This window comes from Peromyscus eremicus, chromosome 2 (genome assembly GCF_949786415.1).
Source record: "Peromyscus eremicus chromosome 2, PerEre_H2_v1, whole genome shotgun sequence".
NCBI lineage: Eukaryota > Metazoa > Chordata > Mammalia > Rodentia > Cricetidae > Peromyscus > Peromyscus eremicus.
The window spans coordinates 68,584,934-68,610,861 of record NC_081417.1 but is presented as its reverse complement, the minus strand read 5'-3'; the positions used below and the strand labels follow the sequence as shown (position 1 = coordinate 68,610,861).

Below are 25,928 nucleotides of genomic sequence, written 5' to 3'. Positions count from 1 at the left end.
TTGAATAAAAACTAAGAACAGAAATCCTCATGAGAGGATCCTACTACTAGTCTCTCATTGTGGGATATATCTAAAATAATGGACTAATTCCTCTAAAATATTTAAAATAGATTCAATGTACAAAATTGATACCTGCTTACGTTCTATGCAGTGCACAAATTGTGAGTCTGTGAGAACCTTACAAAACCTTACAGGCCCCAGGACCCAAATTCCAAAGCTTGGCCACTTTGGTCTACACTGGAGACAACCCTGTGTAGACCCATGGCCTCCCGGCTGCCATGACGTCAGCAGTATGCACACAGGGTGGTACACGCCACACCACGGTTAAAGAGCTGAACAGGCCCCAAACATTACATAGCTCAACTGCCTTGTTCTGTGGACAGGAAGCGCCAGGTCAAGGTTTTAAGGAGTTAGCCAGAGTCACACAGCATCTCTAGGCAGAGCCACACTAGCACACCAGCCCTGACCGCTCCCCTCCTCCCCCGCCCCGCACAGAACCTCATTCTCAGAAACTGCTCATCGGCCTGGGCACTTAACTGTCACTCTGCCGCTTCCAGCTGCTACTGCCCCCAACTCTAAATGATCTAAAGGACCATTTTTTTTTTAAACATTAGGCTACAGCAGAAGCCTCAGAGCTCAATCAAAACACCCATTTATCCATCCATAGCTCCACATATGTTAGTAACAGACCCTTAGAAAGCCTGATCCTGACTGACAGTGCAACACCAGCAATACAGCATTACCATCAGCTAATACCTTGACGAGCACAGCGAGAGCAAGGCCTTTCCTAAGGAGGCTAGAGACTAAATAAAGTCAGGGCAACCACTCACTCAGTAGTAAAAAGTTGGGAGGGATCTGGGCTGGGATGGCAGCACCTTCAAAAACATACACAGTGTAACTATAACATTTTAAGACGTTTTTAATAAAACAAACAGGATGTAGGAACCTAAATGAACATTAAACCCTCAAAGTTGTTATATCCCTATTTCTACTAAAACCACCATTGTGGGAGACACTACTTAGAAAGCCTCTTTGGGGAAAGCCTTGAAAGGCAGTTTGTGAGCCCTGTTAGGAAATACCCTTCCAAAGGCTGGGCTTTCCAAACATCCATCCATACTCAGAGAACGACACCAAAAAAATGGAGACACAGCCACACAGGGCAGCCGCTACAGTGGGAGGGCTTTACATCTGGGTGCAAAAGCTCCACTGCCCGCTGGAAAAAAACAAACCACCACCAAAAAATAAAGTAGAAACCACCAGCCACACTCCGTTATCATCACACTTGCATTTCGGTAAAATAAAATAAAAAATACAACACTCACACATGGTTCTTCTATGAATTCTAATTAAGAAACATTACATTCAGAATGATAGCACGCATAGTGGTGGTCTTCAGAGACTGGAACAGCTTCGTGGCCATGTTAGGGATACACGGGGTGCAGCTGTTTACCTGAATGTATTCTTAAATAAGTGACTGCTACCACTCTAATTCACCTAGTCGTAGGTCTGTCACAGGCTACTGACCGCAGAGGTCACATCCCAAACTTGCCAACACAGATTCACTACAAGGGCGCCATCCCCAAGTCTTAGGGTGAATTGGGAAAGGGCCGGTTAAATGAGGAAACAGGCCACTCCTTGGTAAAAGTTTGTAGTTTTCTTTCCCAGTACATCTTCTTCTTATTGAGGACTTCCATTTTGATCCTGTGTTCTTCCTCGGCCATCTCACACTCCCGCTCGATCTGCTGGATTTTGGCCACGTGCACCTCATTCATTTGGATCAGCTGCAGCTGTAAGATGGACATTTGCTGATGGTGCTCTTCCTCGTGCATCTTTTTTAAAGCACCTTCCTGAGGGGTTTTGCTCCTGTAGTTTTTGTTGGCTGTCATTCTGACGGCTGAACACGAAGGTTCAGGTTGTGAGGTCCCCTCACCTACTGGGAAATGGACGAACTCTTTCTCATCATCGCACAGTTCTCTATTGGAAACAGCAAAGGATTCTGGAAACAATAACAGCAAAAATAGGAGCAGAAAACACGTTAAAAGACTTTTATAGGCAGAAGAAAAATGTCAGTCCAGTTCCAAACAACAGCGCCTCACTGCAGGATGACTATAAACCAGTGTCTGCATTTAGCCCTCATGTCCAGGTCCTCTGACCTCACTTGACTTTGATAAAGTGTTTCACTTTGTCACTGGGACATCTCTGGGACATGGTCAGAGATCCTGAGAGAGTAATGCAAATTCCAAACTGAAACGGGCCTGACTCTGAGAAGCGTGAGGTCGTAGGATGGGGGTGACAATGTAAGTCATCATGTTAAGTTCCCTGTCCGTCTGATCACCTTGGACAGTTTCTCCATCAGCCACGAGCCTTTTGTCCTATCTCAAGAGTACCATGGGGCTTCCTGCCATTGGAGTCAGCCCTTACATCTGCTCCTCCTTGGGGAGGAGTCTACACTCTGGTCTAGCTCCCTGCATGTCTCTTTACTCGCCTCCATCAGGCTGTTAGTGTGCCAGCACCGTGGACAGGAGGCCGTGTTCAGCTCCCTTCCCCTCTCCCCAGCCCTTGACAAACCTTGAACTCTCCTTCCTCAGTTAGCTCCTGACCTTCCCTCTCCTAAGTGTTTTCATAGCCACCTTCCTCTGACTGCCTCTCTCAAGTCTCCTTGGAGTACTGGGGTTCCATTCACCCGTTTCCTTTTCATTATTCCCTTGAGGTCCCCATCTCTGGCTCTATTCTCAATCTTTATAATCAGCTCCCAACCTTGTCTCTTCCTTGTTTTACTGTTTTGCTCTTCAAAATATCCTGTGCACTGGGGTCCTACCCAAACACTCATTCTCTGAGGTCATGCTGCTGTTCACAACCCTGGTCTCACTATTCCCACAGCTTGGAGTTAGGCTCAGTACTTTCCCCACCCACCCTCAACACCCACCCCCTCACTCACCAGTTTCTCTTTTTCAACCTCCTCTGTGATCCCTGCTGGTTCAGGGCCAACACAGCTTGTTCTGAAACCTCAGCCCTCTCCTTCCTAAGTGCTCTCCTTAACAACACTCAGTACACAGTGTTCTATTTGGGCACCAGGCCTTGATCATTTCATTTATCCTTGGATACTAATTACTTTCCTTGGTACCTAGTGGATGGCTAGTAATACTTACTGGCCCGAAGACACAAAGAAAAGAGCACATGGATATAAAAAGGTTCCTTTTGGTAGGTGCCGTGTGTACACTGGTATTTTTATCGGGCAATATTAGTATTAGAGAATGTCAATAAGAAAACCACTAACTCCAAGCTTGTGGAGTCTTTTTGTTTGTTTGCTTGTTTGTGACAGGGCCTCTGTCCCCGGCTGTCCTCCAACTTAACTGTGCTGCTGAGGATAACCTTTAACTTTTCATCCTTCTGCTTCCACTCTCCACCCCATTGCCTACAATGGGATTACAGGTATGTGAACCACCACATGTGGTTTTATATGAAGCTAGGAACTGAACCAGGGCTTTCTCATGGTAGACAAGCACTCTTTATACCTCCAGCACCCCCAGAGACTTCTAGCTGTGATTCCAAGACCTTCTTGAGAAGCTCTACATTCTCAATAAAGAGAATCTTCTCCTTGGAGAAAAGAAATTCTAATTTATTAACAAAATTGATTACATTATATGTCTATTACATTATTCTGGAAGATGGGATGCTGGGAATGTTAATAGCTGCTGGGGGAAATCTAATTCATAATGCTCTGCTAATGAAAGGAGAATGGCTACTTTCTCGATGATTCCACTCCGAGGGGTAAGGAAACAACTATAAGTAGTCTCTAATTAAGGCTAAAGGAAAATACAGAAATCTGGAATACTGAAACTTTGGCAGAGAAGGAAAAACAAACAACTTTTGTATCATCTAGATAATGAAAATGTCTCTCTAGTACTCCTTCCAAGTGCAACGGCTCTCACCTGGACTCGGTGTCCTTCCTACAAATTCTTTCTGTCTTCCTGGCACTAGTTTAAGCAGGTATTACACATGTCTGTCTCCTAGCACTTAGAAGACTGAGGTGGGAGGTTCACCTGTGTGATGTCAGCTTATGCCACATAGCAGACTTCTGTCTCAAAAATAATATCTGGGGCTGGAGAGACGGCTCAGCTGCTGAGAACACTTGAGGCTCTTCTGGAGCACCAAGGTTTGATTCCCAGCACCCTGATTTCAGGGGAATCTGATGCCCTCTTCTGGCCTCTGTGGGCACTGTAGGCATGTAGTACAAAAAAATGTGCAGGCAAAATACTTATATACACATGAATAAAAATAAATATTTAAAAATAAATATCTAAACCCCCCCCCACAAAAAAAAAAGAAAGGAGGAAAAGCCTCTGGTTGGTTCCTCCCCTCAAGTCTCCAACTCTTTGGCGATAGAAAGTGCCTCTCACTTCACTCTCATGTAGAGCCCAGCACAGAGCCTGGGATAGCAGTAAGCACTGAATAAATGCACATGGGTCACATCTCTCCCTACCTGACATAACTGAGGGACTGACTGGAGACGGGAATGGGAAGGGGTACCGCTGAGGACAGAGGCCCTCGGATGTGAGGATCCACCCCAGTATCTCACCCCCAGTACCTCACGTTTCCTTTCTGATCTTAGATCTGAAAATGGTTTTGTTTTGGAAACAGACACTTTTGTTGACACCTCCACCCTCACAGCTCAATCACGTGCCTAGGAGTCTTTAAAGTTCATCCATTCACAAGGTAAAACTTTCTCCCAATTCTCAACTACTCCCCTTTGTCTCAACAATTCTAGGCTTCATGGACGTGGGGGTGACAGTGACATCAGCTGCTGTTCAAGTGTACCACAACAGGTACCGGCGATTTACAATCCCTCATTCAGTGTCTACAACCCTTTGAGGACAGTATGACTCCAGAAAAAACCAATCTAGTATCCAAGGCCATTTGGCTACATGAAAATCCAGGATTCTGATCCAGGCCTGTATAACAAAAAAAAAAAAATCATAGCATCTTAATGTCTGTAAGGAAAGAAACGATTCCCTTTAAACCATCTTTTTTAAGATGTGTGCTGACATACACATTCCAAAGAAAAACAGCCAGACCTCTTAAAAAGTCTGGCAGAAGACAAGACTTAAAGCCAGACAGACTAACGAGTGAAGTAACTTCCAAACAAATATTAGCACCAATACACAGAACTGGTGGCTAGTACTCAGATAGGCTGGGCGACCCCTTAATTGGAAAAAGACTAGCCTGGGAATAGCAGCCTGCTGCAAATGCATACCCTACCATCTCTCTCGCAGGTGAAACAATGCCACCCGAAATAGAAGACAACCCAACTGTATGCAAAAAGAGTAGGAAGGCTTTTCTGGGACTGAGAACACAGCCAAGAGGGTGTTCTGTCACTTGGGTAATTTGAGTAAATTTAGCATCCGCAGGAGAAGCCTACTACAGCAACAGAAAGATGAGAAGAAAACTGTGCGGGACCATCTCCGGTTATTCTCAAGACGCAGGAAAGAGATAACTGAGGAAACGAGAAGGATGCGGTGGGTGCGTACTAAAGAGCTTACATCTTCACGAAAGGGAAAAGGCTGGGTTTACACACGGCACTGGAACTGCATCTTAAACATGCTATCCCAGGCGAGGAGAGCAAAAGGAAGAGCTAGCTGTAACACAGGTTCTAACCTATGTGCGTTCTAACCTATGTGTGTGAGGGAATACGAAAGCATGGCAGACCCATGAGCATGTGACACAAGAGAATGAGAGTGGGAACGAGAACCAAAAGGGACACACACACACACACACACACACACACACACACACACACACACACGACTGACACACAAGAGGAGCTTTGCACAGACCAAGGATGCAAGTGTGCCCTGACTGGAAATACATCGCAGTCCTCTGTACCTGAGTTCACACCCTAAAAGAACAGGACTGGGCTCAACAGTGCTAAGGGGACTTAGAATGAAATGTTCACACTTCATAATAGCGATACAATGCACATGACATTAAATATAACTTCTCCTAAAATATGAGGCTGCTTCTGAAAACACCTAGTCCTCATAAATGTATTTAAGGCACTAGTGAGATGGCTCCATGGGTAACCCTGATGGCCTGAGGTGGATCCCCAGGATCCATGTGGTAAAGGTTAGAGCCCAGCCCCCTCCATTGTCTCCTGACATCACATACATGCTGTGGCATGCACACACACACAATTAAATAAACAATCTTAATGTATTTAAACTGTCATCCTACCTACCAGCCCCCACACACACACACCTGTTCCTCAAAAAGGATAATTAAATTAGCACAGATCACAAAGTCTGCACACTGGAAACTGTTTTAACTGCATTTACATGACAAACACTGGTTTTCTTACAAATACGTCCTAAGTACATTCCTTCAATGGTAAGACCACTGTGTTCAAACACTGCTGAACATGTTAAAGTCTTTGACAAAGCCATGAATATCCAGAGGTTAGTAACACAGTGATGCCATCTCCCATAAAAAAATGTAGCTAGAGGGAGGCCTCTAGTGGAATCTGTAAAACTCCATCCTGCTGAACATTTAATAATAAATTCTAGCACATCTCTAGGAAGCCAGCCCTGATCAGCAGAGTAGACTATAAAGTGCATGAGTAATTCTGAATGCTTACACCCACATTACAAAAGCTACACTGATTTTGAGATAAATTTTAATCCAGTATATTTAAAAACTTAAACATGTAATTAACATAAAATTATTGATGAGATTCTTTTGTGGTGTGTGTGATTACAGAACACCTCAGCTTTGTCTGCTCGTATTTCACTGCTTCTGAGCCTCCTGTCACTGTGTATCAGACACCACAGTGTTGCAAATACAAAAGCAACACACACACACACACACACACACACACACACACACACACACAGAGTCACGTGTCAAAAACACACAAGATGTTCAAACTTTCTACCTTTCCCCCCACCGATTTCCAGAAACGATCATCAGGAATCCTAGCCTTCCGCCATATCTTTTGTTTGTTTAATTTTATTACTACTTGCGTGTGGGAGAGAGACAGAGACAGCGAGGGAGGGAGTTGGGGGGATGAGCACGTGCACCTCTCTTCTAGGCCAGAGGAAGACACCAGATGCCCTGCTCCATCACTCTGCCTTATTTTCTCGAGACAGGGTGTCTCCCTGAACCTGGAGCTGGGTTGGTGACTCCAGAAATCCTCCTGTCCCCACGCCCACAGAACCGGGGTTACAGCGGGCTTTTTATGTGGTGCTGGACTCTGAACAGCAAGCACTTTACCCGCTGAGCCATCTCTGCAGGCCCTTCTCCCCGCCTTCTTGACAGTCAACTGAAACATAAAACAGTAAACTGAATTGCAGAGTTCTAGTGCCTCAACTAGGAGTGTTAACATCATTTGGGCACACTTCTAAACTGACTGAGCACCGAGGCTCACTTCTCTCAGGTCTGTCACGGAAACAGGAGCTTTGGCTGTGTTTTAATAAACACCAGCAAAAAGGGAAGCCTGTGTACCTGTGTACAAATATCCAAGTTAAAATAATGTGCAGAGAGGGCTCAGTAATAAGAGCACTCGCTGCTCTTGCAAAGCACTGGAGTTTGGTCCCCAGAACCCACATCAGGCAGCTCACAACTGCCTGTAACTCCAATGCCAGGGGATCTGACACCCGCTCTGGCCTCCATGGGTACCCTGCATGCATGTGGTGCATATATATGCATAGACACACTAAGTCACATATATATGTGTAAAATCAAATAAACCTTAATACATTTCTTTTTTTTTTCTTTTTTTTTTGGTTTTTCGAGACAGGGTTTCTCTGTGTAGCTTTGCGCCTTTCCTGGGACTCACTTGGTAGCCCAGGCTGGCCTCGAACTCACAGAGATCCACCTGGCTCTGCCTCCCGAGTGCTGGGATTAAAGGCGTGCGCCACCACCGCCCGGCTCCTTAATACATTTCTTACAAATGAGTCTCTAGCAAATGCCACTACAGAAAGAGCATCAAGAATCCATATTTTGGCCAGGTATAGTGTGCATACTTTTAGTTCCAGTATTTGGGGGCAGATAGACCTCTATTAGCTCAATACTAGCCTGCTCTATAGAAAGAGTTCCAGACCAGCCCAGGTTACATGAGACTAAATCTGAAAGAAAGAGGGGGAGAAAGGGAGGGACGGAGGGATGGAGGGGAAAAAAGCATATTTTATTTCCTTCTTGCTAGGAGTTTCTAATTGAGTAAATGAATTGCAGTTTTTGAAAGAAGAGACAAAAAGTCACGAGATGAAATCTCTAGATACTACTTCAGATTTAAACAGTGTGTGTGTGTGTGTGTGGCGGGGATGTGTTTTGTTCCCCAAATATAACCCTGTAAGGGCTGATGAGATGGCTCACGGATAAAGCTATCTGTCACCGAGCCTGACACCTGAGTGCAATCCCCAGGATTCACACGATAGGAAAAGTAAAAAAATAAAAAGACTAGCTGCAAAACAGACACATAACAATTTGTGTCTCAATCATACGTTTGCTAAATAAATGGCATTCACACGAGTATCTTCCCCAGCCCAGCCCAGGACCCCAGGACAGTCTGCCACATGAAAAACAGGATTGCTAACTCATTCCCTCCACTCCCAGAACCACTCTGAGTGCACTGAGGGGATGCTCTGCAGCCAACGAGAGAGAAGAGTGACGGAAGGTCAGCAAAGGAAGTGTGTGCCCACAGGAGCAGCACGGAGGAACGAGAAAGCTGGCAGTGCCCACGCACACTGTATCTGCCAAGAGTTGGCTTGTCGTGGAAATCCGAGAATCAAGACCGAGACATGAGTCTCCTACATCAGGAAAGGATACACAAGGTCCATGACAACTGACCACGGTGGTCACCCAGCCTACTAGCCTGGACTTAATCAACTGATTAGCAAGCAAAGTTTGTGCCATAATTTAGCTTCCTAGAATGATCTGCCCACAGGGGGAAAAAGTGTTAATCAAAAGCATGTATTTGGCTCACATGGTAATTACCTTTCTCACTCTACACAGCATTCTTGGTTTCAAACAGTTTCTTGTGACTTTTAATTAACAGGAGCCAGGCCCTTGGAGCTCTGTCTACTCTGGGGACAGTGAATTCAATGTTCTGCAAGCTCAGAACCAGATTTCCCAGGCAAGTGATTGCTGGGTCCCTGGAGCACCTCTGTGCAGCCCTGTAGCAACCCCACCAACCTCCCTCTGCTTCAGGGTGTGCCTTCTGCAGCCTGCAATGAACTTTTACATAAAGGGGCCACTCCTGTCTTAAAAGATGTGGGAATTGTTGGAAATATATCTATATACATTTCCACTCTCTGCCTGCCTAGAGACATGAGGCACTCCTTGATGCTCACCTTTTGAAGCTACAAGTAACCATACGTCTTTCATTATAGATAGTCTCTTCCTTCCCTAAGAATTATGTGTGGCATGTTTTGCTCTTTCAACAGGAGTATGCTAAAATTTAACTTTTGTCCCTAGAATTTCTCTAAACCCCTAGAATGCCACAAAAACTCTGGTTCACAATTATTACAGTGAGTAAAACTGTTGGTATGAATCTAAGTGGATGCTAAAAGGGTGTTTTGCTTTATTTGGTCTCTGTACTTTTGATGCATTACTTTTTTAAGATTTATATTTCTAGCCAGGCATAGTGGCACATGCATGTCTTTAATCCCAGCACTCAGGAGGCAGAGGCAGGTGGATCTCTGTGAGTTCAAGGCCAGCCTGGTCTACAGAGAGAGTTCCAGGACAGCCAAGGCTACACACAGAGAAACCCTGTCTCAAAAAAAAAAAAAAAGTTATATTTCTTTTTCTCTCTGTGTGTGACTCTATGTGGCTATGCATGAGCATGAGGGTGCCTGCACAAACCAGAATAGGGTACTGATTCCCAGAGGCTGGAGTTACACTGCCCATTGTGGGTGCTGGGAACTGAACTCTGGTCCTCTGCAAGAGTAGCAAGTGCTCTGAACCACTGAGCCATCTCTCCAGCCACTAACCTCTGTACTTTTGTCTTTAAATGGGAAATAGTTTACTCATTCAGCATGGCCTTTTGAGTGACTTAAACTAGTACCTAACACAGTAGGCCCTCGAAAATAACACTTTAAAAGACTGAGTGAACGAAATCGCCATCAAATTTCCTTTAATAAAATGGAAATAGTTTGAGCTAAGGAACCCCGAGTACTTCATTAAGGAGCTTGATACACATGTGATCTTTATGGTTAGGCAATAATCATCTCTAAGAGAGACTACATAAAAAATGGAACTTCTGTATGCCCTGTGTATTTAGTTTCCTAAAAATGAAGCATTTTACAATTCTAATAATAAGCTGTTCCAGCCAGCATAGCCCCACTGCATGGGGGAGGGGTACCTTACCTTGGGCAGCTGCATCAGGGTGGTATTCAGGCTCCTCCTCGGGTGGGCTCTGCAGGAAGTACAGCTGCTCAGGCAGCATGTTGCCGATCTTCTCCTTGCCCAGGACGTGGTTACTCAGCAGTGGGCTCCCGCTGCGCTTCACTTTCTCCCTTCTCTCATGGGCCATAATTTTTTTGGTCCGAGCCTTGATGTTCTCCCAGCACTTCTTCAGCTGTTTGAAATCCCGCAGCGACACGCTGGGCTGAGAGTTGTATTCGTGGGCCAGTGCCTGCCAGGTGCGCTGCTTGAGGGCAATAGTTCGCGCATCGCTTTTCTTACACTCCAACACATACTTGTACTTTTCTACCAAAGCAAGCAAGATGCTCTTCTCCAGTTCTGAGAAGTATTTGGCCGGTTTAATAATTTCGTTGTTTTGCATTTTCCACTCTTATTTCTCCTGGTCGTTAGCTAGCCTGCAAAAGGAAGTTTGAAGCAAGAATTACCAATCCCAGCAATAGAAGTGTCACAAATCACTGAGGCCGAATCCCTAAGCCGGTTCCCTTCTTTAAAAGGGGGCAAGTAACTTCTTTTTCATTACTGCTGAGCCAGGAACACAGCCAGAACTTCACTGAAAATGGGATTTCACATTCTCCAAGTTGATTTCCCAGGAGTCTTTGTGACACCTACATATCACTCTAATTTCCTAATTTATCTCTGCTTAATATAAGGAGCTGGTTTGTCTCCCAATGTTTGGCAGCATTGGAAATAAACAGCTTACTCCTTTTTTTTTTTTTTCACAGATGAAGGTAGTCTAATCAAATAGATCAAGTTATATAAAAGCACTACCAAGATTTTAGATTCATACAGAAATTGCTCCTGGATATCTGATATTTTTGTTTTAATTGTTTTTTAGAGTTATTTATGTACATGTTTTGCCTGTACATATGTCTATGTACCACTCACACGCCAGGGAGGTCACAAGAGGGCGCTGGATCTCCTGGAACTAGAATTCCAGACAACTGTGAGCTGGGAATAGAACGCAGTTCCTTTGCAAGAACAAGTGCTCCTAACCATTGAGCCATCTCTCCATCCCTGATATCTGTTGCTTGTGGTTTTGTATCCTTGACCTAGGTGACGCACCTGGGGCAACCTCAGGTCCTTCTTCCAAACGAGAGGGGAGCCCTGCATGGCAGCTGATACCTGCGACCTCACTACCACTGCAGAGGCTGAGACAAGGGACTGCTGTGAGCTGGAGCCCAGAGCAAGTTCTAGGCCAGCCTAGGCTAGTGTGAGGTCACGTCCCAAAAAGGAAAGAAATAAATAAAAAATGAGAGGTGAAGTCTACAACCCATCAGGTCTGAAGGCCATTTATTATTCCTTCATTCCTTCCTTCCTTCCTTCATTTATTTATTTTGGTTTTTCCAGACAGGGTTTCTCTGTGTAGCCCTGGATGATCTGGAATTCCCTATGTAGACCAAGCTGGTCTTGAAGTCAGAGATCTGCCTGTCTCTGCCTCCCGTGCCCCACCACCGCCTGACAACTGAGAGCCATGTTTAAGATAGGACAGTGTTACGCAAACAATTTCTGTAATTTCAGAATGGAATCTGCATCCTTAGAAGACAGAGTGCAGTGCTCCTCACCACAACTGAGGGAACCAAGGGCCAAAAAGCTGAAGTGAATTGCCCAGGGCACAGAGATAGTGACACACAGGTGTCTTTTTGTCCCTGAAGACTAGTGTTCTTGGTGTCATTCTATAACTGTTCCTTGGACTTTGGGCAGTTTCAAATCATTCAACCCCGCCCTCCTCTACGGTGCTGAGTTCTTCATAAATGCTGTACTGCTCTGATGTGTACGAAACATCCTTTTCCCCACATCTTCTGCTCACAGGAAGTTTCCTATGAGATGAATCCCTCACGTAAGTGGTGGCAAACACGGCTGAGCCACAGCAGCTGCAGGAACTAAGTGAGCACTGGTATATCATCCCCTGCTGGAAAGGACCAACACAGCCCTGGACCCGTTTATGTTCTCTAAGCCTCTGATCTTTCAGAGTCAGTGGACAAGCATCAAGACACTGATGGTGTGGGCCATACAAAAGCGCCCACTTCTTATCAGAAGGACCGGGAATGAACTTGAAAGGAGTCCTGAGAGCTAGAGTGAGGTCATCCGAACACCGAGAGTGGCAGATACACCAAGTTCACTACACTGTTTTCTCAGTTATTTTGTGTGTTTGAGATTTTCCATAACAAAAATAGAGGGGAACGGCTGTGGCTTTTTTAAAATCTTCTTTTCTTTCTTCTTTTCTGATACAGGATCTCATGTAGCCTATGACTTTTTTTTAAAAAAAATCACATTATGGGGGCTTGAGAAATGACTATTTTAGAGTGCCTGGTGACCTTCCAGAGGCCCAGAGTTCAGTTCTCAGCACTCAGCAGAGTTCAGTTATGGAGCAGCTCACAATCAACTGTAATTTGAGCTTTAGGTGATCCCTCCTCTGGCCTCTCCAGGTGCATGCGCATGCACACACACACACACACACACACACACACACACACTTTTTTTTTTTTTAATCTTATAACCATCCTATAAAAATCAAACTTGAAGCCAGTTACTCTCACCCACGATACCTGCTGAGAGGTATCCTGTTGTGTCAAAATGAGCCGGAGCAGACCAGGCCAGCAGAAAGTCTGGAAACTGGGCCTTTAAATGAGGGTAACAGAGTCTGATGAGGGCCTTCACAATGCTCTACACCTCATCCCAAGGCAGGCTTAGAATGAATACTACCAGGGAGGGCTAGGCCCTCTACCACCAGACTTCTCTCTTCACCGTCACACTAGGCACACCTAGTAGCACAGTTACAAAGACAACCAAACACGTGCCAGAGGCAGGTGTGCCTCAGACCCTGCAAAGCTAAATAAGGGGCCATTTTTCTTCAAGGACATGACTCTGGCTCCTTTAAACTTTCAAACCTGTGCTTTGATTATATGACTCTCATAGTCCCACAGTGGCACTCAGTTGGGGCTCCTTTTTCCCCACAGGTCAAAATTAATTCTTCGCCTTCATTAATATGTCTATTCACTATAATCCCATGTTTCCCAAACTAAAATTTGTGAACACAGGTCCTGCACAGCTTCCCTTTTCTAGATCATCTCTATCTCACAACCCACCACGTCCAACCTTCTTTGGCTTTTACTATCGAGTCAGTGGGTACAGTGGGTGTCCTTAAAAAACAGATAGCTCCCAGAGCCTACTCTGACTCCCCCACACCAACACCTCTGCCTCAGCAGACATGATACGTCTACTCTACCCGTGTGTCCCCCATTCTCTTAAGAATGGCTTCTCTAAACACTCAGACTTCTAATTGACAAATGAAAAGGGTTTCACTCTATTTTTTTCTGTTAGGTGTAAAGCTATTTTATATGTAGCATATATTTGTATATGCTTACTTTCTAAATAAATATCTCTTACTTGACTATTGCTTCAAAAAAAATAAACCTCTAGAAGAGGAATTGTTGCCTCAAAAGATGAAAGCACTCAAACTGTCTTTGTAAACTGTGTAGCTGACTTACATCCCACCTACAGCACGCTAGTCTATCTGTCCATCACTTCCTCTGCTCTTGTTGCTAACATTCTAATTCCACCCAACCGTGGAGGTGAAAGACGTCCTTTCATTGCTTAATGTTCTATGATCTTGGCTCTCAGGCAAACAAACCACACTCTGAGGTTCGGTCTCTGTGACACTTGGTAGAGCTGAAACTGCCAAGTAGTTTAAGACTTCTTCCTTGCTGGGTGTGTGCAGTACCGCTGGCTGCCAGCAGGTGGTGATGGAAAGGGCTGGGCTGGGGGTGGGAGTGTCTACATTTCAGAGTTCTGCCTTAAGTGTGGCCAGGTTGAGCCCCAGTAAGAGCAGATAAGTTTTACCGAGTTCTTATTGTGAGTTAGACTGTATACCAAATGCTTTAGGTGCAGTATATCATTTCACCTTCCCCTAAATCACTCTTGAGAGCATCATCCATTACACTTTAATTTTTCTGTTAAGGAAAAATCTAAGTACCAGAAGAAATTATACAACTGCTCTCAAAAGCAAATACCCAGAATTACCAACACCTGGGGACCATTAACAGCCTATTAACTAAACTGTTATTTAATCACTAGCTAAGTACAACCAGAGTTGCTAATTTACTTTGCTTAATTTTGTAGAACACCAGGCCTCTCTGGGCCATGTGGTTGCGTTCAACAGGAAGTTAAAAGGGACTCCAGTGTACGCCCAAGCTTTTGTGCCCCTAAGTTTCCTTATGGATTACCAACAGTCTTGTGAGGTAGGCTGCTTAACTCTACAAACTCACTATTATTTCTATTTCCAATATAAGAAAGCTGAGGCCCAGGAACCTGCCGTGATGACAGAGACAGTGAGTGGCAGAAACCAGAGTCACAGCCAGCACATGTCTGCCAGGCCCGTATCCTCTCCTCTGCCCACACTCCTCTCCTCTGCCTAGCTCTCTCGGTCCAGCTCTAGTGATGGTCTCTACTTCCTGCTAAAATGGTCTCAGTTACTTAGAAATCCAGGGAGCTGCTGGCAAAGGTCCAACGACAGGGCAGCTCGGGGGACTGTGTCTGCTCTGCCCACCTCCACTTGTTGGCTCTGCCCTCTTTCCTCCCCACCCCCTTGCCTCCATTACCTCCTCGCTCCCTTTTAAACCGAGGGCCCACATCTCCCCCAGGAATGCACCCCTCACCCCGTCTAATCAGAGCTCTGAAATAATTTCCCCAGCCGATCTGATACAAACCGGAAGTAACTACAAAGATGATGCAGAACTTTAAAGTGGTCCACACCCCAGGGGTAGGCAGCAATCCCACTACAATCCCACGGGAGCACCTGACTGACAGTTCTCATCAAACAAACAACTTCCCAAGTAAGAGATCTCTCCAGCAAAGCTCATCACTGGAAATACCACGGCCAAAAAGCATAATCTAGCTTAAAACTAATCCACAATGTCCGTAATAGGTTACAGATGGCAACGCAGCAAGCCTTCCCTGTTGGGTGAGCTGCTGCTAGAGCTGGGCTGCCTTCCCCGCCCCTACTCTGCTCAGCAGCAGCTCCTCCGTATGGATGCTGTTCTGTTCGTATACTCCCTGCTAGTATATTACATGGTTGTAATCCAACAGCAGCCTAGTGACCCTCACAATGGGCCCCGGTAGACAGCGAATGCATATGTACATTTAATACAGGTTTAAAACTACCAGCCACACGCAGAATATTATAAGACAAGGAGTGTGTTAAAGTGTACTAAAAGCTGCATTAAAGTAAAAATGGTCAATAAAACAGCAAAATCCAAACGCAGTCAAAGTTCCCCTGGGGCTTGGCAAAGATCTGAAGACAGGTCTAAATAAAAGAGCACAATAATTCTAATATCGTAAAAGAACAAAGGGGAAGCGATTAGCACAATTCCCAAAGCACTAACATTGATTAGACCACCAGAAGTGGATGACCAGGTACTAGTTCATTTAATGTTCACCTTAAAGGAGAAGCCAGCTGTTTGTGAACTGAACGACTGTATGTTACCAACTTCCATTGCCACACGGTTAATCTCCATGGGCTGTGCCTGGGGTCAGACATTTAAAGAAGTAATTAAGATTAAACGAGACCCTAAGTATGAGCCTTTGGTCCAACAGGAATAGTGCCCTAACAAAGAGACATCGGAGACCTTGCACACTCTTCCTCCTCCTCTGGACAGAGGGGGAGGGGCAGATGAGCATGCTATGAAGTGGCAAGGACCGACATGCCAGGACAAGAGCCTCACAATGAAACCTTTCTTGCCAACCCCTCGGTCTAGGACTTCTCGGCCACTGAAACGACAAGGGAGAAACTTCTGTGCTCAAGCCATTCAGTCTGCAGTATTTTGCTAGGGCAGGCAAAGAAGGGCTGATATGACAGTCTGTGATTTGTAAGTCCACCAAGGGTGAAACTAAGTCTTAAGGCTTGAGCAAAGCCTAGAGAAATGGCGAAGACTTTGTTTCTATTGCCTTTTGTAGGGGGAACAAATCACACTTTGAAGTTAATCCTGGTGCCTGAAGAGCTAGGATGGAGAACTCAGGCAGGGGTCAGGACAGTAATAAGCCTGGCTCCCATGGTGAGGTGAAATGAAGCAAGACAGGCGTACCCAGAACCTGTGCTCATATCCTAACATGGGAGCTGTGCGCCTCTGTGCATCACCTGTGAGATGGATTAGTAACCCTGAATGCGCACGAAGCCCAGCAGTGTAAGAGGCAAGATCAGAGCGTCCGTGCACTGTGCTTCTTTCTGTTTGTTCCCATTTCAAACTGTTTCCAAAGTAGCATGACCTGTATAATGCATACCCAAACGCATACTGACCAGCCTTTTATTTCATATACATAAAATTTAACCAGTACAGAACACACTCCTACAGACAGCTAAGCACCGCTCTAAAGTATATGGGGGACACAAAGATAAACCCCACATCTTGGGAAGACTACTGACACGAGCTGATGCCTGAAAGGAATGGCGTTCAGGAACAGACACCCTAACAAAGGACCACGTGCCCTGGCTGCTCAGGGGAGGGAAGAGGGGGTCTGCCCTCTTGTGAACAAGAGATCATGAGTTAGACTTCTAAAGGATGTGAACAGGAAGAGCCAAAGGAGATAATTCAGATTTTTTTAAAAAGGGAGGGGGTGGGATAAGAAAGGCTCTGCACCCGGAGTGGACAATGTTCACAGGGAGAAAGAAGTGTGTTAAAGGACGTCATGCCCAGGACGTGTCTGTGCACACACAAGGGTAAGGGAGTCAGAGCATGCAGAGATGCTGCACTGAGATGCACGTGGCCTGAACGAGCGACGGTCCTGGCTGGCATCAAGGCGAACGGTGCTCCCTAAGGTGGAGAGACCGCAGTCCCACAAAACTGAAACAGCACAGAGATCTGTAGTACAGAGAGGTGATAAGGCAGTGTGAGGAAGAGCAGCAGAGATGTGCCCAGGACTTTGTTCCAGGACAGAGCTATTCCTAAGAATATGAACCTGAATAGGCAAATTAGCAATAGAACAAAACAGGATTACAACCTGGGAGACATAAAGGACTAACATATTATATATGGACTTCGTGGGTGGGCCAAGCGACCTGTCACACACCTCCCATGGAGGCCTGCCGACAGGCTATAGTCTGTCCTAAAAAACCAAAGGCTATTTCCTATTTTCTGTTACCATTCTGTATCCTGATTCAACATCTTGAAAATAATCATTCTTTGCCGGGTGGTGGTGGTGCACGCCTTTAATCCCAGCACTCGGGAGGCAGAGCCAGGCGGATCTCTGTGAGTTCGAGGCCAGCCTGGTCTCCAAAGCGAGTTCCAGGAAAGGCGCAAAGCTACACAGAGAAACCCTGTCTCGAAAAACAAAAAAAAAAAAAAAAATCATTCTTTGAAATAACCTAAACCCTAGCATATTAAAACTTAAAAAAAAAAAAAAAAATAGAAAAAAAAAAAAAAGACCTCACCCAACCTCTCCTTCTTCACAAATGAGAAATCTAAGGCTTGGCACAAATAAGCGCTTCCTGGGGACCTGGTACCAGGGAGGGGACAGCCTGCTGCTGAAAGTTCATGGTTTATTTCCAAGCTCTTTCCCCACATCTTCACATTAAGGTGCCCTTTTCTGTGAGGTATTTTCAAGCCATCCTCCCTGCCCCCCCACCATCCCATCTGCTGTGATTTGGATATAAGGCCCCTTGTGTGAGAGCCTGGTGCCCAGCTTGACATTCTCAGGAAGAACTGGAACTGTCAGATGTGGATCTAGTGAGGTGACTTCAGGACACGAACTAAGCACCTAAAGGAGAGAGTAGAATTCCAGCACTCCTTCCTCATCTTCTCTTGGCTCCCTGGTAAGCAATTTTTCTCTGCCATGTACTCCCACCATGCCACACTGCCCTGCCACAGGCCCAAATCAACAGGGCCAACTGAATGAATGAAGACCTCAAAAAGTATGAGCCTAGCCAGATGTATGGCACACACCTTTAATCCCAGCCCTTGAGGCAGAGGCAGATGGATCTTTAGGAGTTCAAAGCTAGCTTCATCTAAATAGCGAGTCCCAGGCCAGCCAGGCTACATAGATCCTGTCTCAAACAATCAAAAAGTATGGGCCCTTAGCCGGGCGGTGGTGGTGCACGCCTTTAATCCCAGCACTCGGGAGGCAGAGCCAGGCGGATCTCTGTGAGTTCGAGGCCAGCCTGGGCTACCAAGTGAGTCCCAGGAAAGGCGCAAAGCTACACAGAGAAACCCTGTCTCGGGGGGGAAAAAAAAAAAAAAAAAAAAGTATGGGCCCAGATAGCCTTTACCACCCAATTCCCAAATGCAGTGTTAGGGACCAAGCCAAAGCTTCATGATGCTGGGCAAGTGTCTGCTACTCAGCGACACCCCCAACCCAGGCCTTTTCTTTTTATAAACCGATTAGCTCAGAGTTTAGGCCCAGTGACAGGAAGCTGGCTGACACGTCATCTGAAAACTTAAGGGCACTCTGTCACTTAGTCTGTGCCATGCAGCAAGCCTTCCTTCCTCCCTGTCAGTTCTTCATCTCTACATTACCACTAAAGCAGGTGTTCTCCAAGGCCCTTCCAGGCCGGGCAGTGTTTTTCTGCAACCTAATTTCCACCACCAAACATGGATGGCATTTTCTGATTATTCACGAAGCTAGTAGGGGTTTGGACCAATGAAATAAAACACTGTACAAAACAATGAGATGTTTTCCTGGCACTTCAAATAGCCCTTCTTGCTTTAAGGCCATATGTAGGTTTAACTTTATAAATGAAGAAACCCCGGGTAATGCAGCTAAGGCCAGTGATCAGTTCTCCAGGGTCCTGAAGGCTGTCCACCATGCAGCAGGCACTGGATACATATTTGCTGAATGCATGTTGACACACACCTGCTTGCCATTTGTATGTTTTTACTAATTACAGCTACACGTTCTACTATTCAAAGTATCTCTTTGGATAAGGAATAGATAGGGGAATTATAGTTTTCTGGTTTCCTGAAAAATACCATGAAGAGCCTAAAGGAAGTAGCAATGGCAGTTGTTCAGAGCCTCATGCTAACTAACTATGGCTATCATTTTCTGTACACATGCTCAGACCTACCTGCCCAGGACGGGCGCTCACCAAGCCCCTTTCCTCCCCTCCACCTTCTTTCTTTGAGAGGCTTTGCATCAGCAGTGGCCTTTTGCTCTGTGTTAGCCCCCTTCCCCACTCTCTTCAAGTAGCCATAGAATGTGGAAGTGTTTATTTTTGCCATCTGTATCTGAGCGTGACTGAGACCGGATCCAGCCTTGTGTTTAAGGCAAGCCCCCACTCCTCACCCTCCTCTTCTCTGTCCTCCCACTTACAGAAACCCTTCTTTAAACTAGATGAGAGTTCTTAAAAGTCTTGACCCCCTCCCTTCATCTCCTCCACAGCTCCATTCTAAACCAGCCCCCGCCCGGCTCCCCTGAAATGCCTTTAGATTCATTATTAAAGCCTCCCCTGCAGGAAGCATTTCTGACACGCAGAAGGTGCCCTTCTGGGGGTGTTCCACGCCATCCTGCTTCTTGTCTTAGCCAGGACACTCTCCTCCACTCCCACACTTCAGAAGACTGAGTCTCAGATCTGCTCTAGCCCAGGGCTATCAAGTACTCAGCTCTTACCACAGCATCTCTTACAACAATTTCTCCACACTACTATCCATCTGCTCTGTCAAGGGGGAACTGCACTGTGTGCGCATCTTTCACACGGTAGACGATCATTGCTTGTTCAGACATATTGCCATCTCTCTACCAACTTCCTCTCTCACTGTCCCATATGGGCACCTCAGAAATTACTAATTCTCCAGAGAGCTAAAGCCATACTAATTATTCCCCCACCATCTACAAGTCTCATGACATCTGGTGATTTCAGCCCTACCCATGGGGCTTCCAAAGCAAAAAAAAAAAAAAAAAAAAAAAAAAAAAAAAAAACCTCAGCATGTTCTCCAACCTGAGCAACCAGTTAACAAAACTCATCCTATGATTTACTTCACTATCTACTGCTATCTCCCCTACTCTCACTGCTCATCTCTTCTGTCAGACCTCAATCTGCAACTGCTCTCCCGAATGCCCAAAGCATCTTCCATACAACCACAGGACAGGGTATCCTGCTTGTGCCCTGTGACATCTCTTCCACTTCTTAAGTAATAAAACAAGTCCAAACTCCTCACAAGACACTCAGGGCTTTTCTAGATCCTTCTTGAATATCAGCACCTCCTCCATCTGCCCCACCTCATGTATCTTTCAACCTAATCAGACCAAACTCACCCTCAGGCCCTTAAATTTGCTATCTTCTCATGGCTCAGTTTATGTTGGACTTCCTCTGCCTGTAATCTTTGCTTCAAGGTCCATTCAGTACCCATTTCTATCCTAACAGACCCAGCTCCCATGTAATTGTTCTAAAGCCTGCCTAAACTAATGCCCACAGGCCTGCTTATAAGTAACGGCTTTCCTTCCAAAATGAGTTTAAGCAGTGTAAGGTACACTATATTGGTTAACTGTCCTCTGCTCTTACTTGGTGAAAGCTGACGCTGGGAGTGGGGAGGCCCTGCACTGTCTGGGGAAGGCTGGCTCCTTAGCCCTCTAACTAGGAAAAGAGCAAGCCACAGTAGGTATTAGGAACACTGTCCTTGAGAACAGATTAGGAGATAAACTATTTGCAACCAACTTAACTGAACACGAAGCTAGAAGTTCATCCATAGAAAGCTCATCCACGGACAGGCTGGAGAGGCTGGAGAGAACCCTCTTGCCTAGGATTCTCTCAGTTAGGAACTCCAGCTGACTGCCTCAGTTTCCACAGTTTGTTTCTGCTGGTTGTAAACTCCCAATTCAATGATGTTCTTGGTCTGCTGGTGTTTGTCCTTTACCTGAGAAGATGATCCCATCTTTTTGGAGTTTCCATCTCTTGACTGGAAACTCCAGCTGGCTGCCTCAATGGGGCTTCTCCAGTAGATTTCTGCTGCATATTTGTAAGCCCTAGATTTGATCTAGTCTTGTGGTGGCTCTCTCAATTGGTCTACATCCAGTCTGTTGGATGTTGTGATCACCCAGTTTGATATTTTGCCATCCAGCTATGGCCTTCCTCTATCTGCTACTCACTACTTAAGTTTTTTTTTTTTTTTTTTTTTTTTGGTTTTTCGAGACAGGGTTTCTCTGTGTAGCTTTGCGCCTTTCCTGGAACTCACTTGGTAGTCCAGGCTGGCCTCGAACTCACAGAGATCCGCCTGGCTCTGCCTCCCGAGTGCTGGGATTAAAGGCGTGCGCCACCACCGCCCGGCTACTACTTAAGTTTTTTATTTTTGCTAGCTATCTATTAAATAAATCACTCATTCAACACTGAAAGCGTGACTGTTGTAGAACATGCTCCAGACTCTACCGAACCAGACAGCTTACACGCTATACATACAATGCAACTGCATTTTTAAGACAGGGAATGTCACAGCTGAGACTCAACAGCATGAATGAGATAAAAGGAGGTGGTCATAGAACATTCAGAATGTCTGCCCTAGGGCTCAAACTCAGTGTGAAGCGCACTGGCCCTGAGTCTCTAGCAAATGAGGTGACCAGCTCTTCTATAAGCCCACAGTCAATCATAAATGTCAACCAGTAGCACATCCCACATTTTTTATAATTTGCTCTTTGTGTCCATCTCCCTCTCTGGAATGGGAAACTCCTGAGGAAATATATAATTTCTGACTCATCTCTGCATCTCCACATGTAGCCTATGACTCAGCAAAGGACTGGCACTCAGGAAACATTTATTTTGAATGAATTTCCTAATGGCCAGGAAATATAGTAAAATGCTGCTGAGTTTCCTGCCAACTACTTGAAAAAAGAAAATCTCTCTCTCTCTCTCTCTCTCTCTCTCTCTCTCTCTCTCTCTCTCTCTCTCACACACACACACACACACACACACACACACACACACACACCCCATAATCACAAAGGTAAGAGATAGCAGGGAAATGGCTGAGCCCCCAAGTTGTCGATCTCTCCCAAAGCACTTGCTCTTTCCACTCTGCATAATATTTGTTGCCCTTACCATCACTGTGGACCCCAAACCCTCTTCCAAGTCCTAGTTTAAAACAAAACACCTTTATCCCAGAAATCTGTCCTGCTCACTCATGGGGAAGGTGACACTGGGTAAGAAATCCAGAGAGCGCAGAGTGCCTCCCTGGTGCCTTCCCGCCGTGTCCTGAAGTGGCCAGCTCCACTGCTCTTCGTCCTACTGCAGACCCGGGCACCTTTCCTGTCTTCCTCCTTTTCTTTCCTCACAGTTCTCCCCATTCCAAACGGAAACTCAAAAGTTTCTTCAGTCCCACTGTGTCACTGAAGCAAGTGAAGAGAGGTCCCAACTCCCCTTCTTCACATCAGTTAGGCTTTTAAGCATCTTACAACTAGGAACCAAGCCCTGCATCCTAAGAGGCGCAATGCTTTGCCAGGCCTAATGTTAGTGCCTGCATTTCATCGGAACACTTCCGCCCAGCTGCAGGAGTGAGGAGAGACAACTTCTGATCTTCCTTCGGGACTCCTCCTACTCCCCCACCCCACCCCCCAGGACAGACCTGTCTCAAGATGCAGCTGTGGGGAAAGGAAACGGATAACCTCATCTTTCTCCAGGTTTTAGAATTCTTTTTCCCCATTCCTTATCGCCCTCTCTGGCCTCAAACTCTCACAGCTGTCCTCAATCCTAACTCAGGAACTATTTTATTAACAGTCAACAATTTCTTGAGTAACCACACACCCGTGGCCTCTTCTGACATGTTAAAACCCCTACACAACTCAGGCCCTAATATCCCAGCTCCCGTTTTAAATGTGTGAAAAGATGTGTCTTCACCCTGGATCCATTCTCCTAAGTAGCGCAAAACATTTGTACTGTTAAATGTTATCACAGCGATAAAACATCCATTCTCTATCATCAGAACAGGCAGACTAAATTCGTGTTTCCTACTCCAACAGAACAATTATCCCTGCAATTTACAGAGCTACCTCAGTGCCAGTGCGATGATTTAATAATTCATGCCAACTGTTTAGGACCTGGGCCCTGGGACATGAAGTACTTAAATTTAGCTATCAGCAGATACACATTATCTCTCACAATAGTACCTGGGGGTGGGTATTACATCACACCCTACTCCCCCATTATAGAAACATCAACCCAGCAGCGTCGGAGCAAAGGAGCTTCCCCAAGGTCAGTCGGGCAGGGATGTGATGCGCTGTTTCCTCCTAAGATCCTCTGAAGGAGGGACCCAGCCCATTATCCTCAGGACCGGACCGAAGGCGGGGGGGGGGGGGGGGGGGGGGGGGGGTCTCAATGGAGACAAGTACGGAAAAGCGGCGAGCGCAGTTCCCTGCACACAGTGGGAATGTGAGGACCGCGGCACCGCGGGCTCTGCTGGATTTTTTCCCCCCAGCGCCTCCCGGGGCCCCGGGCTCGGAGTTCCCCCTCCCGGGAGCTCCAGCGCGTCTGCGAGGCCCGCGCGCCGGCGCTTTGTACGCGGCAGGCCGGCCGGGTTCCCGGGGCACCGCGGCGCGCGCAGGCGGCCGGCGGCCTGCGGGGAGGAGGGCGCGGCGGCTCGGCCCCAAAGCCCGCCGGACCCCCGCGCTCCCGCTCCGCCCGCCTCCCCGGCCCGCCGCGGCCCTCCCGGCCTCAACCTCCTACCTGCAGCGGCGGCGCGGCGGCCGCGGGTCCCGGGGAGGGGCGCGGAGGCGCGAGCGCGGCGGCCTGGGCTGCTCTGGCGGGCTGAGCGGCCGGCAGGGCCGCGGGCTCCAGGCGCCGGGCGGCCGCGCGCCCCCGGCCGGCCAGGCCCCGCCGCGCGCGCCGCGGCCACAAAGCCCCGCGCCGCCGCCCCCTCGCGGGCCGCCGCCGCCTCCTACCGCTCGGTGGGCGCCGCGGAGGTGCGGGAGCGCGGCCCCGCGCAGTCCCCACCTCCCCGAGCCGCGGTCCCACTGCGCTGCCCACCTTGGCCCGGGAGCTGCGGAAGGGGACTGTCTCCGCCAACAACAAAAGAATGCATTTTCCTACACTGGGGGATGTGGCAGTCACCCGCACGAGTTAGCGCAAGCCTCCTGACTGACGTGGGCCCTTTTCTTTGCAGACTCCAGGAGGCTAGGAACGGCACCCCCTCCTACTCTGAGTTCATCGCCAACTTTTGTGGTTTTTTTAATCGGCCGGATGTGTCTCCTAAGAGGGTGTGCGCTCTCCCTCCCCCAAAAACCCCGGCAGTGCCCACAGACCTCAGGACCCGCCCTGGGTGCCGACCCGGTGGGACCCAGCGCACGCGGCTTAAACAACTGTGCTGCAAAGGACCCTTCTTGGGACAAGGCCTCTACCCCTCCCCCAAGGATGAAGACTCTTTCTTTTGCCCTGGATCGGTAAAGAAGATTCCAAACCCAGAGAAGGGCAGAAGAGGGTGGTTAAACTTTTACTTTTTCCGCGAGATGAAACTCAACAAAGCATAAAGATAACCATTTAAAAATTTACAATCCAGTGGCATTTATTACACTTAAAAGAGTCAGCAATGACCCCCTCCTAATTCTGAACGGTTCCATCAGAAGGAAACCCCCACACAAATTAATCAGTCGCTCCACTGCCTACTCCTCTGAAAAACCATTAATCCATTTTCTTTCTCTACAGATTTACCTTTTCTGTATATTTCATATAAATGGAGTCATGTGCCTTTTGGGCATTTTGTGTGGCATTCTGTGTGTGTGTGTGTGTGTGTGTGTGTGTGTGTGTGTGTGTGTGTGTCCTAAGCTTCCCAGGTTGACCTCGAACTCACTCTAGCTAAGGCAGTCTTTGAACCTACAAACGTCCTGCCTAAGCCTCCTGGAGCAGGCCTGGTCTTGTCTGGCTAGGTCAAAGAATCCAGACAAGGTTATTCCAGGTTGTAGCATGCATCACACACTTCATTGCTTTTTATGGCTACATAGGATGGCATTGCATGTATAAACTATGGTTTGCTTTTCTGTTCTTACATCTGTTGGTGGATGTAAGGGTTATTTCCACCCTTTGGCTAACATGAACTGGTTCTCTGAACATACCTAAATATGTTGTCTAAATAACCTGTTTCTAATTCTTTGGGATACATACTTAGGAGTAGAATTTCTGGGCCTTATATGATAATATAGTTATATGTGTAACTTTTTTGTCGCTTTTTGAGACAGGGTCTCCTGTTAGCCCAGGCTGGCCTCAAACTTGTAGCAGAGGATGTCGGATCCTCCTGCCTCCACCTCTGGAATGCTGGGATTACAGGTGAGTCACACATCCAGTCACCCACAATCTTTAAACAGGTGATCATCCAGGATTTTGACTGCAGTAAAAAATAGAGAGACACCCAAACATTCCCTGGTGTGGGGGCAGAAGCACCTATAGAATACTCTTGACTAAGAATTATAGCTGCTTTTTGTTCCTTATTTTAACAATGACTTGTGTGGTATCCCAGGAACTTTGAAATTGCCCAGAGAGCCAGGGAACAGACTTGATGGTGGGATGAGGAGGTGGGGTGGGGGGTGGTGAGGTGGGGTGGGGGGAGTGGGGG

At 46.7% G+C, this 25,928-nt stretch overlaps 1 protein-coding gene and 1 long non-coding RNA gene across 2 annotated transcripts; one reads left to right on the top strand and one right to left on the bottom strand.

The window, feature by feature from the left end:
* Positions 1–1,270: 1,270 nt before the first annotated feature.
* Msantd3 (Myb/SANT DNA binding domain containing 3) lies at positions 1,271–24,540 on the bottom strand. The gene is made up of 3 exons (XM_059254339.1): positions 24,350–24,540; positions 10,360–10,811; positions 1,271–1,996 (listed from the first exon to the last, which is right to left on the bottom strand). Exons 2-3 carry the CDS (start codon positions 10,775–10,777, stop codon positions 1,587–1,589), a joined length of 828 nt encoding a protein of 275 aa, XP_059110322.1. The 5' UTR covers positions 10,778–10,811; positions 24,350–24,540; the 3' UTR covers positions 1,271–1,586.
* Positions 23,464–24,790, top strand: LOC131903639 (uncharacterized). Its single transcript, XR_009377556.1, has 2 exons — positions 23,464–23,578; positions 24,486–24,790. It is a non-coding gene; the product is annotated as an uncharacterized LOC131903639 (long non-coding RNA).
* Positions 24,791–25,928: the final 1,138 nt, after the last annotated feature.